We start from the raw sequence: 18,751 nt of genomic DNA on the forward strand, positions 1-18,751 counted from the left end.
ATAACTTTTGGAGATATCTCGAATATTGCGCCATATAGCGCATCTTTTATGATAGCTGGGTTGGAACCGCTTCGACCGATAGAGTTCAAAAGCGAAAAAAAATTAATTAATTTTTTCCTTTTTCCGACCTAAGTGTTTCAACGTTCTCGTGTCTTCATCATAGAGCCTTCTAATCATATGCTCTTACATATTTATCTTTAATATTAACAACAGCTGCATAAACGTTGTTCGTTTTGTCCAAAGTAAATTTTAAAGTTAATCGCATTTTGTAGTTGTTGTTGTCATCCTTTTGTTTTTCCTATACACAATAGACCCCAGTAAAAAAAACGAAATTTATTTGAGCTCAATTAGTTCAGAAGTTTTTCGCGTATATTGACTGCATTCAATGGACACACATGGAACTTAGCTTTTTTGCGTTGATCGCTCACTAAGAATAGCAAATTAATTTAAACGGAACCTTATTTTAAACTTACGTACTTTGAACCGTAACTTGGAATTGTGGTCATACAATTTTTTATGATAGCCGTAAGGTAATTGTAATTGCTTTCAGCATAAATTTTTAGTGCGAAATAAGAATCTGAATACAGATTCAGGTTAAGAAATATGTTCATTAGTAGTACACATGTATGCTAACGGTGAATCGGTAATGCACGTATGTAAATAATTTTGTATTTAAAGTACCTATTTGGGTTCGAAAGAGCCGAATTATTTATGTAAACTATGTCGATAAAACGCAAAAAAATTTAATTGAAAAACTTGGTAACAATTCCAAATATTAACCAGAATCATAAGCCATCCGCGATTGTCGACGCTTTAATATCAACAAATTTCAAATCACCCTAAAACAATAAAAAGTTCCAATTTCAAAAAATAAAACCTTATCGCACATCTACAGGCCAAAGTATTTTACTTCGACCCCTCATATTTGAAATTCGAAAGGACCGTGCAAGTCTAATGATTTTCACAAAAAATTCTTCTTGTGTTAAATATATAATTAGTTAGATCGGTATAAATTTTCGAAAAGGTGGAAAGCCTAATCAGAGATATTTTCAAACAAAAGCTTTCATAAATCCGTTTCGATATTTCATAAAGCTTGGGAACAAGTTAATTAAATTCGAATTTTAAAAACAGGTGTAAATCCGTTTTTAAAAGTATTTTAAAACTAAAATCTTCTTAAATCACTTTCGCCTAACATTGTGATACACATTTCAATAAAATGAAGAATATAGTTGAATTAAATTTTTCAAACGCATGACAATCCCCTTGATAAGCAATCCTGGATTGATATCCATATTTTAATAATTCATCTAACTTACTAAATAATTTGAGTGTAATTTTTTTAGCAGCTGGCAACCCTCTTCAAATATTATAAATGTTCAAACTAAATATTCCTTAACACTCTTTCATTATATAACTTGTATAAAAGTTAATTAAATTCGACTTCTCACACAAGTGGCAGCCCTCTTCTAAAGTATTTTAAAGCTAAAACCTTCCTAAACTGCTTTCGCCTGACATTGTGTTAAATATTTAATTAGCTGATGTATTAAGTTGAGTTTAATTCTTAAACATGTTCAAGCCCCTAATATAGTTTTTCCAAACCCATTTCGATTAAAACCCATATTTTAATGATTCATTTAACACTTTAAATATTCGAAATTTTAAAGAGTTGGTAACCCTATTCACTTAAAAAATATTTTTAGTGGTCAAACTAAACTTTTTCATTTGACATCAATATTTTAATATTTAATATACCCTGTGTATAAGTTAACTAAATTCGACGTTTAAAACCTTTTTCAAAATATTTTCGAACCAAAATCTTCGTCAATCTCTTTCGCCTGATACCCAAATTGTGATACATATTATAATTACGTAATTGCCTTAATATAAGTTGAGTTGGAAATTTTAAATTGGTGGCAACCGTCATAAATATATTCCAGAAATCAAACCCATTTCCAATGATCCTTTTTTTTTAATAAATCAATGAACTTATCAAATAGTTGAAGCTTCAATTAATTTGCATATAAGTTAACTGACTTCGACTTTTCAAACAGGTGGCAACCCTATTTCAACATGTCATTAATATCCTTAGTGCTAAACCTAAAGATTTCTTAACACTTATTTATTTGACATTTTTTAATAAAAGATAACTATATTTTACTTACCAAAGAGGTGGCGACCCTTTTAAAAAAATTTATAACTTACTACCTGCTTAAACTCTTTTCGTCTGATGCCCATAATATGGTGACACATATTTCCATAGATGGCACAGGGGTTTTGGAAATTTGACAAGTGGGTTTCATTGGGCATCTTTTATTGTAATTTGTACAAATTTTTAATTTCAAACAAGTTTTGCATTTTTGCAGAGGAATACCAAGCGGTACACTGATATCTGTATCCAAACTCGTTAGCACACGGCATCGCTTGATGTCACAAAGACCAGTAGCCCAGACAGCATACAAATATATTTATAAGCCCTAATAACCGCCAAAAAGACGTAAATGATATTTTTTTTCCCAAAATTCGATTTTTAATGCTGAAAGGCATCTAGATGCTCAAGGAACATTTCTACATCAAAAAGAAAATTTTGAAAAGAAAAATGTCGCTTACGTCTTTTTGGCGGTTAGGGCTCGATATGTTAGACCTCTATTTGGGAAATCGAAGTTCACCGAAATTTTACGGAAATACCGCATTTATCTTTTATAGATTCTTCTTTCTCATGTAACTAAAATTTTTTTTGCAGATAGGCTCCTCTGACCCTTTTGTCCTCATAGTATATGTTTTTTGTTATAGACTGACCTCTTTTTCTAAAAAAAAAATATTTAAATTAAATAATAGAAAATTAAATGGTCGAAACTCGCCAATATGTGGGGGTCATATAGTTATGATGCGTTCACACCTACATACATATATACATATCTACATATATAAAAAATTAGTTCAATAAACTTATAAGCCATATACACACTAGGGCGGAGTAATTTGGTTGGAGCAAAATTTTTAAAGAAAGTGTATAGCAGCAAATTCAACTTCTACGTTCGATTCTAAGCAAAAATGGCGAATAAACTAATTACCCAAAATGACGTTTTACTCTCCCATTTTTTAAAGAACAAGTAATTTTTAGCAAAAAATCGATTTCAATTCTCATATATAAAAAAAAATATTTATATATATCTCATGGGACCACCTCTGAGACACTACTTTTCCGATGCAAAAAGAATTATCGAAATCGGTTGACGTGTTGCAAAGTTATGCGGTAACACACATAAAAAAAAAAAATATTCCGACGAACTGATAACCTCCTCCTTTTGTGGAAGTCGGTTAAAAAATACTATTCATATTGTATGAAGAAAATACAAAATTTTGTAAATGAATAAGTAATTTTTAAATTTATATTCCGATGAATTAATAACATTTCTCCTTTTTATAAAGTCGGTTAAAATGATTTAAATTAAAATTTCATTAAGAAAAATTATAGTACACTGATTTTTCTTTTAAAAATTGGGAGGGTCAAACGTCATTTTCGATATATAGTTTGTTCACCATATTTGCTTAGAATCGAACGTAGAATTCGAGTAAGCCATACACTTTTTTCGAAATCACTCCGCCCTAATGTAACTACACATCAACATTTTTGAAGTATTAAAAAAAAACTTGTTTCTTTTTTTCTTTCAGACCTTCTCCACCCGCTACGTACACAGAAACGACAAGATAAAAAGATAATTCCACAACCTGCAATATCCTACCTATCAAAAAAACAAAAAAACATAAATAACAAAAAAACAATGCAGCCATTGCGATGCAGTTTAAGTATTCTCCTTGCGCTTGGTATTTGTCAGCTGTGTCTGGCGGTGCCTGCCTTGCGTGTCAAACGTCAACCAGATGACCTGCTCTCACTCGAAGCCGAGAGTGCGGCTGCAACCAACAGCGATTTGAATCCCATCAATGCAGAGGTAAAATGCGAAAAAATTGCAAAAAAACACAGTCGTTTGACTAAGAAGTCAAAACTCGTAAGAGGAAAATGCTCTTAAGTAATTCGTTATGCATCATTAACATGCAACAAACTTGCCTCGTGCTCGAACGCAGCGTGCAACAATAGCAACAGTTTGAAACTTGTTTTTCGGTTTTTTTTTTTGCTTTTTCTATTACTTTATTTTGATTGATTTTTATTTTCTTGTATGAATGCAAGAGTTTTATTTTTTTTTTGCTGGATGGCTTTTAGGCGTACTCGCTTTGTTGGCTGTTATTTGGGCAAATGTGTCAGCTTTGTTGGTGCTTTTGGTGCTTTTGTTGCATGGTAAAAGAAGGAAATGTTTGATTTACTGGAGTCTGTATAAATTTTGTATAAGCATATAATCCATGGAGTAAATAAGTTTATATGTACATACTTACATATATATGCATGTATGTATATAGCCAAACTCAATGTTCATTCGGCATTAATTTGCACTGCAGGAAGCAAACATTTTTTAATTTGCATTGTTATAGCGTATGGACTGCTGCTGTTCATTTGGATATGGTGTTTTTGTTAAAAGACTTTGCGAAAAGTATGCGAACGCCAATCAATTTGTTTCTTTCACTTTTCTGCTAAATTCAATAACTATTAACTCTTTGCTATAAAAAGCGATTGTAATTTTTTCCAATAGTAATTTTTGTGCACTAGATTTGTGTTTAAGTGTATGAAAGTAGGAAGTTACGGTTTGAGAGAGAGGGGATCGTGTATGCCGCTATCTGCACTTTTCTCAAAAATGAGATGCTGATATAAAAATCCACCGAAACGTTAACTGTCATCGGTGATATTAATGCTGACCTTATATAACGCTTCACAGAAGAATTTATTATTAAATTGCAAAGTAAAAATTAACATCAGTGATGGAAGGTAAGTCCCAGATGGGTTCTAACATCACAAAGTAGATTTTGTGGGAACTGTAGATAAAGAGCATTGAATATAAGCCCTCGATATGTTTTATAGGTTGTGAGTAAGTGAAGTTAGGAGAAGCCTGTTTCGAATCACTTCTCTGCAGTAAATTCTGCATCTTCAGTATAAGCAAAAACAGTTTGGTAAAATTATACTAGCAATATATATATATAAATTTTTTTTTTGGATTTTGATGGGTCTCATCGGTGGTTTATAAACTTTGGTGGGTGGACGTGCATTAAAAGATTAAGATATTTCGTCTGTTTCTGTTGCCGAAGTAGATAGAACCATTCCTATTAGCGAAGTTATTACCTTGGCGCAACAGCTGCAGATTCAACTGTCGAAATTTTTTTTGGTGGAGCTATTGCTGCTGATGAGATATCACTTAAGGACCATTTTTACCGTATCGGTTTAACACTAATTCGCCGTTAAACATCGTTATCGACGCACCCGACTCCTTGATTGGAATATTGAGTCGTTAACATCGACAACCATGTATAACGGGGGATTACTGTTAAATAGAGATGGGTTAAAACGACTCAAAGGATTTGTTAAAGATAACCGGTGCTTTGACTGCTTGTCAAATTCTTATAGCAGCCCGGCCATCAATTTTTAGTGGGCAGTCGAGAAAACGGTCCTAAGTGTGCTAAGGTTCAATGATAGCGTCGCTCTGTTGCCAAAATTGCTGCTCTTCGTTTAACCTAAACGTCGAAAACGTCGTTAATGATGTTTAGCTGGGTAGGTACCCTGCAGCAAATTTAACTAGTTTGAAAGTAATTTGCCTGCAACGAACTCATTTATTTAACATGGCGATGTCCTAGGAAGCAATCAGTTACCTTTTCCTGGATGTATTTTCAATTACTTTAAAATGAATTTGGCTTAAACAACTTCAAAGTCAGTATGTTTCGCTTGAATATGCTTTCGTTCTGCACTTCACAGATACTTTTTCGTAACTAAGAAAAACCGAAATTAAACATTTAAAATTAATTGACATTTGAACATGGACATTCTTGGCTGCGACCAATTTTAGCAAACAACTTTGCACGCTCAGCTACAACCAGACATGTAAATGTGCTTTTAAATGTTCAGTTTGAATTGGGTGTAAGCAGCAAGTCGACTGCCCGACTCTGCATTTAATTTCAACTACTTTAAAGTGAATTTTGTTTACACAACTTCAAAGTCAGTATGTTTTTTTTTGAATGCGCTTGCGTTCTGGACTTCACAGATGCTTTTTCTTATTTTCAAGAAAAAAACTGTTTTTTTGAGCAAAAATAGTATACAAGACATTTACTAATTGCATTTGTTTTAAAGTAGTACTTCAATTAGTTGATTTAAAAAAAGTCACTTGTTTCCATCAGGGTAGTGATAACCAGACATTGAACAGCCCGCCCTCACAGTATTTATATATTGTTGACCAGATATCACCTGACGAAGACGAAAGGAACACATACGTCTTCGGTCAAATGAAGTCATCATCTTCGTACTCGGATCCAACATCAGCCAAAAAACTTAAGTTCGTAAATGGCTCGACTTCTTCATCATACATTGAAGACAGAATGAAACTGCTTTCTTTTCATCTTCCTCAGTAGACTCTTCCATTTCGAAAAAATAACAGTAATACAGTAATAATACTAAGCAACTAGGTAATAATATTAAGTAAAACATATACCTTTACAATTTAAAAAGCAAGAAATTGGTGTTATCCAATTTTGCAACAAAAATTTTATTTGGCTTATTTATTCTCAATAACTGAAACAGAGAAGAAACATCATAGCAAACAGTATTATCACTTACATTACCACTTATTTTTGTAATTTGTAAAGTAACAAATTTTCAAAACAAATTATGCTCCACTTTTCGCTCTGTGCTTCACTTTCAGCAGCGCAGTTTTCCTCGATCATCTCATTTACTGTAAGGAGTTATTGCAAACATCGATTGTAAGTTAATTTGCTTTAGTGGTTAGTAGGGTATTCGATTATTCGCCTTTTTCCCAAAACCAGGTTTCGAGTTATTCGAAAAATTGCAATTAGAAAAAACTGGATGCCAATTTTACAACAAATTACAACAAAGCTATAACAGTAAAGTTAGCTTTCATTTAGAAAAGAACAAAGCAAAATAAGTCTTTTTTTAGATCAGAAGTAAAAAAAAAAAAATAAAAATCAGCTCAGTCTTATTTTAACTTATTTTTTTTTTTAATACTTTATGCATTTTTTTCTTTTTTATTGGTTTTAAGTAGTGCTCTTTCCGCCGTAGCCGAGCGCTTAGACGTGCCTACTGCCACTCCGGAGGTCCATGGTTCAATTTCTGGCCACAGAAACATCAAACAACGTTTTTTCAAATAGCGGTCGCCTTCAAAACTTCGAAAAACACAAAACTTGAGAGGCCAAAATTTGCGTGAAATAAAAAAAAACCGTAAAATCAAGAGTTCATAAAAATTGCCTATAGATATCAAAAAAAAAATTGGGAAAGCCGGTTTTGAAAAACCGTAGTTAGTGATTTATCGCAGTATTTGTATTTCTGTAAATTACTGTTAAATGGAGATTATTCTTTGATTTCAAAGAGGCCGTTTCTGATAAAAAATATTGTGAAAAAACAACAACAGTTTATAAATGGTAGAATAACTTTTGCTATTCGGGGATCGCCACATCTCCTGATCAGACTTCTCCATCGAGTTCACTGGGAGTCGATGCAGTGACTCCAGCTGGACAAAGTCAGTGGTCTACGTACTGACCTAAGTTCGCCTTTTAACTGTTGTTGCCTTTTGCCACTTTTTCACATATCAACCCAACCACAATTAAAAGCCTACTACTCTGCTATTATTTAGACTTGATCAAGTGGTTATTGATTTTTTTTAACAGATTCTAAGACTTTCGGTTCATCATTTTATTTTTAATTTTTTCCAGATTTATCGAGAATGATTTCGAGACTTTTCCCGGTTTTTTTTTTAATGAAATTTGGCGACTTTTTTGAATCTTCCGTTTTTCGGGACTGTTATTGACTTTCTGGGATATTTGATCGACTTTTCGTGATTTTGGTTATGCAGTATTTTAGGAAAAACTTTTGTTGAGGGTTACACGCATACATGTGCATACATTCAAAACGATTTTTAAATATATACTATCTAATAAAAAGCTTATCGCTTAAAATATTTCTTGAGTCATATTTATTTCATAAACATTTTAATATTTCCCAAAATCTAAATTTTTTGACATGCTCATAAAGTATTCGATTTTAGCTAACTGTTCACATGAAAGTCACGTACCTACATACATATTTATGGTCAAATACATATATGCACATATGCACATTCCACTGTAAAGTAAATCATTGAATCACACATGAAAATCAATCATAAAAGTCATTAACACTTGTTGGACAAACACACATACATACATACATACATATAAGGCAATAACAATCAAAATAAATATGCGCTAATCAAATATACATACATACATATGTATGGCCAACCGAAAAGAGCAGAATAGAGTATGAAAATATGTTGTATAAAAACAACAAAAAAAAAAACATAATAATGGGCACGCACGACCTTGACGGCTACCTAATATTAAAAAAAAAAAATTAAAAAAAGACAAAAGTAAAAATAACTGAAAAAACGACATGAATTCGAATTTAAATTTTTAATTTAGCATTGAAAAAACTAACATATTTCTCACACCAACTAATGAACTGGTAACAAAGCAGTTATAAAGTAAAGCGAATACCCGACGTTTGTGTGCTGAAGCGACCATCGCTGTCTGCAAATAGCGCAACCGCCACAAAAAGCGACCTATGTCAACAAAACCGGAAAATGAAAGCGAAAAAGTAAGGAGCTGTATAAAATGGAAAGTGCAACAAAGAGAGGCTTACATATGGCTATGCAAAAGAAGTGGAAGAGAGGCAAATGAGGAGTTGTATGCGTCGAGTGAATGTGGTATCGCAAGAGCGAGTAACAAACTACCTGAACAACAACTCAAAGTCTTTTTGTAGGCGGTTTATATGAAAATATGCACAATACTAAAAACAAGTGATTACACAAATATTATAAAAGATATTATGCAATTTTTTTTGCGATGACGCGCCGGCGCTATCACATACACACATGCACGCATATAAACACCTACACAAGCGAAAAGTGACAAAAACGCTGGTCGCCAATTGTGGTTAAGTTTATTGAAAGTAAATACGCATGCGAATAAACGAGATGACAGCGAAACGACGTAAAAAATAAAAACCTAAAAAGTACTGGAATAATCGTGCCAAAAAAAGGAGGGCAACTGTGAAAATTTGCAGATATTTAAATACCTTCATATTTATGCAGTTTTTTTTTATTAATTATTTGCATAGATTTTCATTCATTTAGTCATATATAAACTTAATTGGGTTGTTTTCATGCAAATACCTACATGCCAGAATCAGTAAAATTTTTTAAGCACTCGAATGTTTGTAGCTGTTGCGTATACGCACCGGAGTGCCCTTCATATTTTGGCCTAGCGTCATTTGCAGTGCATTCACTTTAGTCATATTCCTATGTACATTTTAAATTTCAAGTAATTGGGCAATAAGTGACCAATAATAAACATTCCACGCTATAAAGCCAACATTTATTCACAGCCGAAGCATTGATCGTTAAAGTCGAATGTAAGTGCTGAAAGCAAAGCCTAAGCAATAAAAAAATTACTCATCAGTCGTAGTTTAGCAACAATTAAAACTAGTTAAGTCTGTTTAAAAATTTTTGACATTCCCCTCTACACTTAATGAGTTAGGTTTGTGAGTGGCTGTTAAAAAAAAAAAAGACAATAAACCCACAATTAAACCACACACATTTTAAGCGCTCTTTGGATTGCAGACATATTCAAGTGCCGTTTAGTGCGTAGCGGTATTCTTAGTATTCTTAAAAAAAATCTGTTACTTATGCATAGTCACTAATTGTTGTATATTTGCATAATTGTCGACGCTGCGTTGTAGTTTTGTGCTTTTGTTTTGGTTTGTTTTCTGCTTGAATTCCAATTAAGTTTTTTATGCTCACTGAATGTAAGTTTTAAGGTAATTTGTGATTTACTCGCCTAAGGGTGTGTTGTTGTATCTATTCTAATGCTTAAAATGAAATTTCAGAACAAAAGCTAAGCTTCATATGCTCCCAAAAAATATTCGTAATGATTTCCGGTGTATGAACTTGAAAAAACAGATTAATTATTCTTATTCTTCATAAATGTATTTATTTATTTTTTGCCCGCCGGCGTCTAAGCTTTTGCGCCATAAATAAACAAAATAAAAAATAAAAATAAAAGGACGGACATGGCGAGAGGTCTGCAGAGGTTGGCTTTCATTTGTAAGAAGAGTGCTTTCAAATGACCCTCAAAAAGAGAGGGTTTTAATTTTTTTCCTTTTTTGACCTAAAAATAGTATGCAGTGAACTTTTTTAAAAAGTTTTGACCACCAATACTGATGCTCTTGCGTCAAGGCATCCATTAAAATCGTCGCAGGAACCGAAAAACCTTAAAACAGGATTGAATTTGTTTCCCTAGCTATATAAAAAATTCTAAAATATCTTATTAAAAAGTTGAAAATTTTTATGAAAATTTGCTAAGTTTTGCACAAAGTTTAGGAATTATATTTTTATATTTTTTGTTGTTGAATGAACCACATTTTTATACAAAATTGGCGGAAAAATATTGGAATAAAAATCGTTGCATATGTATATTGTGGAAAATTTGCTGTGCCAATACTTTGTTTCGGCAGTGTATATTTTTTTCCAAAACTTAAACTTTTTCGACTTTTTTGAAAAAATATATTTTTTTCGGATTTTTTTTTTTTTAGGAACCCAAGAACTAATGAGCGTTGCACTGTGTAATATTACTATTAACCCTTCAATTTCAAGTTCAATGCCTTTAGTGGACTTTGTAATCGATATTTGCAAATCACTAAAAGCTAGCATTCATAAAAAAAATTTATTATGGCACAGTGGGTTGGTCTGTGGTAAAATATATTTAGTGGCATTTGAAATATTTAGATATGACATTTGACTTGTTTTGTTAACAATTATGTTTTTGCTTTATTAGCAGTTTCATTCACATCTTACTTTTTTTGTTGCTTATGCATTTATTAAAACTTAAACTGGGTCAAGTCGAACGCGAATGGCGCGCATTTGATTTGACATGAATCTAAGCGAAATACAAAAAGTTAGCTTACTTTAAAAAAAGCGAATGAAATAAAAAATCGTATGTATTGATGTATTTTATATTCATATGTATCTACATATATGTATATATGTATGTACATAAGTTGCATATATGTATACATATTAAAACATGCGAACAATAAAAAACCTATATATTTTTTTTTTTTTTTTTTGAATAAAAGCGAACTTGAAACCGGACTTTTCAATTGCTCTTGGAGGTAACACTTAGTGTGACATAGTCCAACAATAAATCGGTCAGCGAGGTAACCACTCAGTGATTTGGTCGCTTAACGGGTACTTCTTATCTATCAAAGCTTAAGAGCCAATGCTGGCTAGTTGGTTTAGCAGCAATTAACACCATTGAGACGAACTTTGAACTGAGCGCTTATTTCGAGTTAAAACTTTGAAACTAACGAAAAACAAATGCATACTAGATGCTTTTGTATGCAGCTTTGAATCATAATTACTAACATCACTTAGCGAAATATTTTTTAAGCGACTTTGCATTGATTAATACATATTACGCAAAAATTTGCAAAATTGCGCTTCGACCTTAATCGTTTAATACTTGGCTAGGTCAATTTGCACTAGCTGTTGCATTTTTTAATAACGTTTAATTAATAAAAAGTAATTGCTGTGCCACTTGACGTTTTGTTCGCATTTCGTATAAGGATGTATATGTACTCGTATGTGTTTAGCGAATTTCGAAAAATTATTTTGCACTTTGGAGAAATTTTTCATAAAATATGCACTTTTAATACACTGAAAAAAAAACAGGCATGTGAGTTCGATGCAATGCAACTTATATTTTTGACCTAATTTTTTTTTTTCAATTCATCAAAAATAATTCAGCTAATAATTTTATTACCAATTTGCAGGCAGTTTCAGGTGATGAACTTGAGCGCAACAAAAGAAAATTGCCCGAAGCAACATTCGAGGCGAAAAACGCTGTGCTGGGATTCGTGTTTGGTGTAAGCTTTTCTTTCAAAACAAAATATTTTTTAATAGTTTTGAATATCTAAAATTGTTAAAACTCTTTGTTCTTTTACGCACAGAAAATCGACAACTTCCTCGACACGAAAACGCGCGTCATCGAGCAACTGGATCGCGCCAATATCGAGAAGAACAAGCAGTGGGACATTAGGCCGCCAGTACCAATAAATGATTTGCAAACTCTCGTCACCGCTGTTGTTTCGCCTAAGATTCGTGCACTTGGCAATATTGCGAACGACCTAACCACTGGCGTATTGACCACCATTACCGCCTTCAGCGGCTCATCATCAGGCAATGGCAGTGCGAATCCAAATGCTGGCTTAGGTAATATTGTTTCGAAATTCCTGGGCTTCTCTGGTCCCATACTGCAAGGATCAGCAGCTGGACCGGCTGGTGGTGGCACAACACCAGCGCCAGATACCGATGAAGCGGGCTATTAAGCGGAAGAAGGGCTGCAAGAGGTTGCTGTGATGTTAATTACACATATACATATACAAACGCAAAATATTGTTAGATGCGCGCCACCCACTATCCAATACACCCATATTCACATACATACACACGTACATATTTGAGAAGGTACTTTCATAGAAGAACATACATACATACATATGCACATGTACAAAGAGGCATGACACGCGCGTACACGTACCCCCCCAAAACAATGTCGGAATTTGACACATTTTCCAAAATGAAAGCTAAACAATCGCGAAATTTCACACATTTAGCTTAACTGAGAGATAAATATTTTTCTAAAAAATATGTAGATAGATGTAGAATTTTATACAAAAAAAAAAAAAATTTTACCACTTTACTACTATGCAACATGTTTGTACTATTTTATGCTCGAGACGACAATTTGTTTTATTCTTACACTTTTATTTTTTGGTATTTGTAAATAAAATATTTACTAAGCTAAACTCAGAAGTAAATCTATTTTTATAATGTAAACAGAAAAATTGTATGCATATTTTGCAATAACGAATCTTCTATACGCAAATTGTTATTTGTTTTTATGTTTATTTTATGTTTAGTTTAAATATTTTTTATATAACTCATTGCACTCGATTTTAAAATTATATCATTAACTTGTGTAAATATTGTACAGGACTTGAATAAATCATTCGATATACGATTTGGTTTTCAGAAGGATGTTGTTCTTATTAATAATCCAATGTAGTGTGGCGTGGTTTACCCCTAATCCTATCATCATGCACTTGTAAGATATATTTTTGAGTTTAATGCCTCAAAATATTTTTAAAAAGCGGATTTTAGATAAATTCCTTCCTCTTTGAGCCAAAAATAATTGTGAGCTGGTGGTTTTGCACGTACATTTGGTTTCAAGCTCACTTAGTATGGTCTGTCATACGTACGGTGACCATCTGCATTCTGCATTGTACCGGACAGTCCTCTTTTTTCGTCAATTGTCCTGGTAATTTACTTATTTTATTCCTATAAACCAATTTTAAGTGATGTTTTTAAGTTTTAATTTTGATTAGGAAATCTTGGTAATAGTCAGTATGATTAGAAACTAGATCATAATGAGCATTGTTCAAATTAAAAAAAAAAAAAAAAAAAAACTTACGAAATTTTACTAGTAGCTTTTTAAACATTTTTCATGTTTCCACGCATTTCAAGTTGAATATTCTATGTGGATGAAGGCATATTGAATAGAATGCAGCAGTAGAGCAGCGGACTTGAATATTTTCGTGCATTTCCTCATTAAATTATCACTTTTTATATTTTAGTATTAATATTAATATTTTATTTTAATATTTTACTCTAATATGTCAAATTTTGGTGCCTTTACCTGTCCAATAAGATTTTAAAAAATTAGAAGGAAATTTTTTTGAAGAGAGGAATTGTAGCCCTCCAAAGGTCCGCTTTGCCATACAGCTCATTTCGGATGCTCTTCAATGCATTGTTCTTAGCCAAATCGCTCAAAGTTGTTAGATCTGTTACTTCCTCAATTTCTGATAGTGGACATCGTAAGGCGATTTGCAAGCCAATCTTCCTTCTTAGAAAAGAAAACCTTTTTTTTAACTTCGGTAGAAAGTATCGGCTCAATTCGCTAGACATTCGCTTTAGTAGGTTCGGTTCTAGATCCAGTTGCTTCTGTTTGAATGTTTCAACGTACAAATGACCACATCACTTAAGAAATGCTGAAAGAAGATTTCTTAAGAGCTCAAGGGGATATGCATGGACATTAGAGTGGTCCAAGTTTTGTATGGGAAAAAAAATTTCATCCTAGAAAACTCCCTTATGTTTTTCCTTTTGATATTTGTAATATCTATACCAAATTTCAGTTTTCTACTGCAACTAATATAGGGTGCTCAATGACCTTGAAATGCGCTACTGGATCGCTGTGAAACTGTTAAAAATATTAGTGATTTTTATAAAAAGCTACTGTTGCCATGACGACTGCAGCTTGTGATATTTTCATAGATAATTTAAATTTGAAATGTTCTTAGGTTACCTAACCAAATGTTTGATTAATATATGTACACAATACTTTTAGAGTAAAATATGAAAGTCAGGAGCCTTAGAAACGGAAGGTTTGGTACTAGCACCACCAAAACCCTATCTGGGAAAAAATTTTGTTGGACCACTCTGTGTTCGTGTGGAAAAGTAGCTTATGTCGGGAAGCTGGCTTTAGTATAATGCGGCATTAAATTTATTATTGAAACGACAAGGATTTTTTTGATGGGACTTAATAAGAATATTGACTTGCTGGTATCGGAACTATTTCTTTCACGTTTATTTGCCAAAAGTTTCTCAACGGCTAGGCGCCAGTATGCTGCGAATGCCGCATTATACTAAAGCCAGCCTTTCGAAATAAGCTACTGTTCCATATGAACACAGATATGTTACGAAAAAAAGTTTTCTTTGAAAGCAACTTCTAAGAAGTTAATAAAAATGTAAAACAAAAGTTGTTATTACAGAAAAATAATAGAATTTTAAGTGGAAAACTTTACCCACCACAAAAAAACTAGGATGTGGTGGAACAAATTCCTTTCGGAATTTTACTTTCACGAATGGATACTAACATTTGGGCATAGTGTGGTTGAGGCCCGAAAATTGCTGTGCCCCTGAGTTAGAAATATTTTGACCATCTTTGTTTTCAAGATAGCTGCGAGCCCAAAGCTCCTTGGTCCCGTAAACCAAACTTAACATTAATTGGGTCTTGGTACCTAGCATTCAAAACTAATAGACCACCGCTAAAAAAACGACTGGTTAGGAATTTTCTCACTAACATATTTGTTAAAAAAAATTATTCCTATGTAAATTAAGGCCCTTTGTTAATTTATCTCTTACTTATAATGAGGCAGATGTAGGCAGAAAAAGGGGTTTAGTATTGATGCCAAAGCTTTAAAGAATCATCAGTAATAAAAACCTAGCAGGCGCAAGAGGTGGCAAGCACTGTATATTACTTTCTTTATTCATAATTACAATAATAGTGAGTTTTTCTTCAGTGTGATATTGTCATAAACCAAACAAACTTACCTGAACTTTTAATGTCACCCAACACGGTATAGTATGCCCTTTTATATAACGTAAATACAAGTTTAAAACTACAGTTCCAATCACTTATTAAAGGTTCAAAACCTTTATATATCATATTCATATAAATTTTATGGCTTGATTCTCAAGCTAATTACTTGCAAATTTAATTCTATTCGACTTATTTTTAGTAAGTCATATATTAATGGTATGTAGGAAGCAATCCGTGTACGTTTTTTTAAAATTAATTTCCACCTTGAAAATCTTCGACAGTGTGAATTAATCCACTCATTTCCCACTGTGCGGCGTGTGAAGATTTTACTACCATAGCCTAGTTTACTGTATAAGGGGATAATTGATCAAAATATATCTAGATTTTCATCCATTTCATAACAAAATTTCGTATAAAAAAGGGAGGCAGAATAGAAGTGGGAGGTGGATGTATATTTTCGAAGGTGGAATTTTTTCCAGATTACAAAACTCTTTCCATTGGATAAAGATGATAATAAGAGTCAAAGCACAAACAAATTCTGATTAGATGGGAAGGCTAATTTTATATCTTATTTGCAATTTAGCGCAGAATTTGTTAGTTTTTAAGACATTTTTAATATTTTGTATTTTTAGTGCATTGAAAAAAATTTATAAATTAAATAATTTAAATTTGTAGCCCATTTTGCAGTTCGAGAGAAAGTGAGACAGTTAAAATGTTCGCAAACTTTTTTTATTTTAGAGCGCGGTTACCCACGAACGTGTATGTGGCGTAGCGTAGAAGTGCGTAGAAACTTAGCAAGTTTGTTATTGATAGAGACCGCGAGAGAAGTAACGTCTACGTCACGGTCATGCGGTGGCGAGGTTTTGTTAACACGCAGATCCCATAAGATAGATCGTATCAGCTGGCACGTTCTCCGTTTTTACGTTCGTGGGTAACTGCGCTTTTAAAATCATTGAAAATTTGTAATTTGGATTAAATAAATAGTACATAATTAGCTTTATCTTCTGCGATTCAAACAACTACATCATTCTTATTTTTACTTTTATGTATTTTCAGAGCTATCAATTCTCACATCTGCCAAATAGTCGTCTCATACGACCAGCACGCGCCACTGGCAGCAGCAATAACAAATATGACGATGTGCCCGAGTTCGATAGAAAGCAAGTGTCTTTGGATTTCCCCGATGAGCTTTTTAACAAATCGTTTGCAACTTTGACGAACATTTCCAAGTCTTTTTCGCGGCTTATTATGGTAAGTTATCCACCGTATCCACGTACCTATGTATGCACAAATCAGGGATGTTGCGAATATTTGCATTCGTATTCGTTATGCGAATGATTCACATCATTTTACACATTCGAATTCGACATTCGCATTCGCATCAAATGATACGAATGTTTTGCGAATGCGAATGTGTACATAGGCAGAGAGTTTACTCTAATATTGTTGAAATGGCTTAGCTTCAGGCGCTAAACGGTTAAGTAGTATATCAGGCAACATTGATGGGCCTTAAACAAGTATTTTAGATAGGTCCAGCGAAAGCGAAGGCTCGGATGTAGAATCTGGTATTGATTATAGCTTTTTTTTTAATGTTATTCCTAACATTCGCGTTCGGACATTCGCATTCCGAAAATTCGCATTCGCATTCGTGAATGTGAAAAATATGACATTCGAACCATCCCTGGTACATATGTTTGCATTCATGTAGACAAATACATACATATACAAATCTGCTAGCATGCTATAAGTGGCAATAAAAACGAAAGCTTTTTTCTTGTTTTCGTTAAATTGAAGCTATAACTTGCATGTAATGTAATTAAAGCTTTTGAGTAAAGTTCGACTTCGCTTTAGTCTTACATATATATGTATGTACTCACATTATGAAAGCTCTAAAAAGCTGAGTTGGTTAACTGTTAAATTTAAACTTTGATAAATAACTTCCAGTACCAAATTTCAAGCTTATTTTTTTCTAATCAATTTACATTCTTTAATTCTTCATTTCAGAACTCTGCGCGTCGTTACTCACGTTTTGTTTTGTTCTTTAAACCCGTCTTTGGCGATGCTTTGGTCGTCAAAGGCTGGGAAGATCCAACGACGACAACAACAACACCAAAATCAACAACAACAACAACTGCAACTTCATCTAATTCGTTTGATAAGCAAAATGAAGTATAATTTTTAATTTGATTTCAAGTATTTATCTTAAGTAATCATTTATTTTAAATTAACTTTAGCACCACGAACTTAGTTTTATTTCATACACAACAAATTTGAATTGAATTCCGTTGCACATTTTAAGCATGCTAAGTAAATAAAATTGAAATATGGCGATTTGGGTTATGGACGTACATAGTTTTGTTTTAAGTTATTTCAAAATTATTTTATAAAGATGATAATGTACTCATCTCATGCTAAATTTTGTTGTATTCCTACCTATTATTCCCCATAGATATACAGTCAGCCAATAAAGTTTAGGTACATCGAATTTTTTGCAATACGGGCAACTAGTTTTTTAATATTTTATTTTTCGCCAATCTTTTATAAAAATATGGTTAATGCTACAACAAAAACCCCAAAAATCAAAGTCATAAACCTAGTGCAAAATTAAAGAAAAATCTACAAATTTTCATTCAGATTTGCACTTTTTATTCATACTCTTTAGAGAGAAGTTGGGTACGCACTTTTTAGCCCACTCAATTTAAGTATAACAAAGTGCAAGTCTGAGGTAACTAGGAATTACCATTGATTTTTGGCAAATTTTTCTGTTGAAGGTGCCGCTCATTTTCTCCATACAAAATAATGTTCGATAATGTTTTTTTTTTTAGTAGAATAAGAAACGTTCAGCTGGTTTACTAAAGTTGGCTTTAGAGACCTGGTGTTTTGCACAACAAAGGTGTCTCAAATTGCAGGAGACTCAGATTCTCTACTGGAGCTAAATTCTTTAGCGTAATTTTCGACATAAAGCCTGCCATGGGGACATGATAGGGTTTGAAAGCACACATAACTTGTACGATTGCCTAGGGACCAGCTCCAGTCGAGTCCACGTATCCGATCCAAATGGATAGGCACGGAGAAAACCTAGTTATTTCATTGAATCCAGATTAAAAATTGCCATTACTCCGCTTTGAAAACAGGTTACTCAGAATCGCATAGAGAAGCGAAGTTTCGC

The 18,751-nt window shown here is 33.0% G+C and overlaps 1 protein-coding gene across 3 annotated transcripts in view; it reads left to right on the forward strand.

Moving 5' to 3' along the window:
• The window catches only part of LOC118733589, a 35,105-nt gene extending 17,029 nt beyond the window's left edge, over positions 1-18,076 (forward strand). For 2 of the 3 annotated variants that reach the window (XM_036463038.1, XM_036463037.1), the window contains exons 2-4: positions 3,673-3,950; positions 11,975-12,067; positions 12,152-12,865. In XM_036463038.1, the coding sequence (XP_036318931.1) occupies positions 3,783-3,950; positions 11,975-12,067; positions 12,152-12,529 (639 nt within the window). In that variant the 5' untranslated portion in view covers positions 3,673-3,782 and the 3' untranslated portion in view covers positions 12,530-12,865. Of the gene's footprint in view, positions 1-3,672; positions 3,951-11,974; positions 12,068-12,151; positions 12,866-16,638; positions 16,834-17,586 lie in introns of those variants that run through there. The other variant, XM_036463039.1, reaches the window with a different exon arrangement.
• Positions 18,077-18,751: the final 675 nt, after the last annotated feature.

The sequence above is a fragment of the Rhagoletis pomonella genome, unplaced genomic scaffold (genome assembly GCF_013731165.1).
Source record: "Rhagoletis pomonella isolate Grant_MI unplaced genomic scaffold, Rhpom_1.0 Rhpom_scaffold_00002, whole genome shotgun sequence".
Lineage (NCBI taxonomy): Eukaryota > Metazoa > Arthropoda > Insecta > Diptera > Tephritidae > Rhagoletis > Rhagoletis pomonella.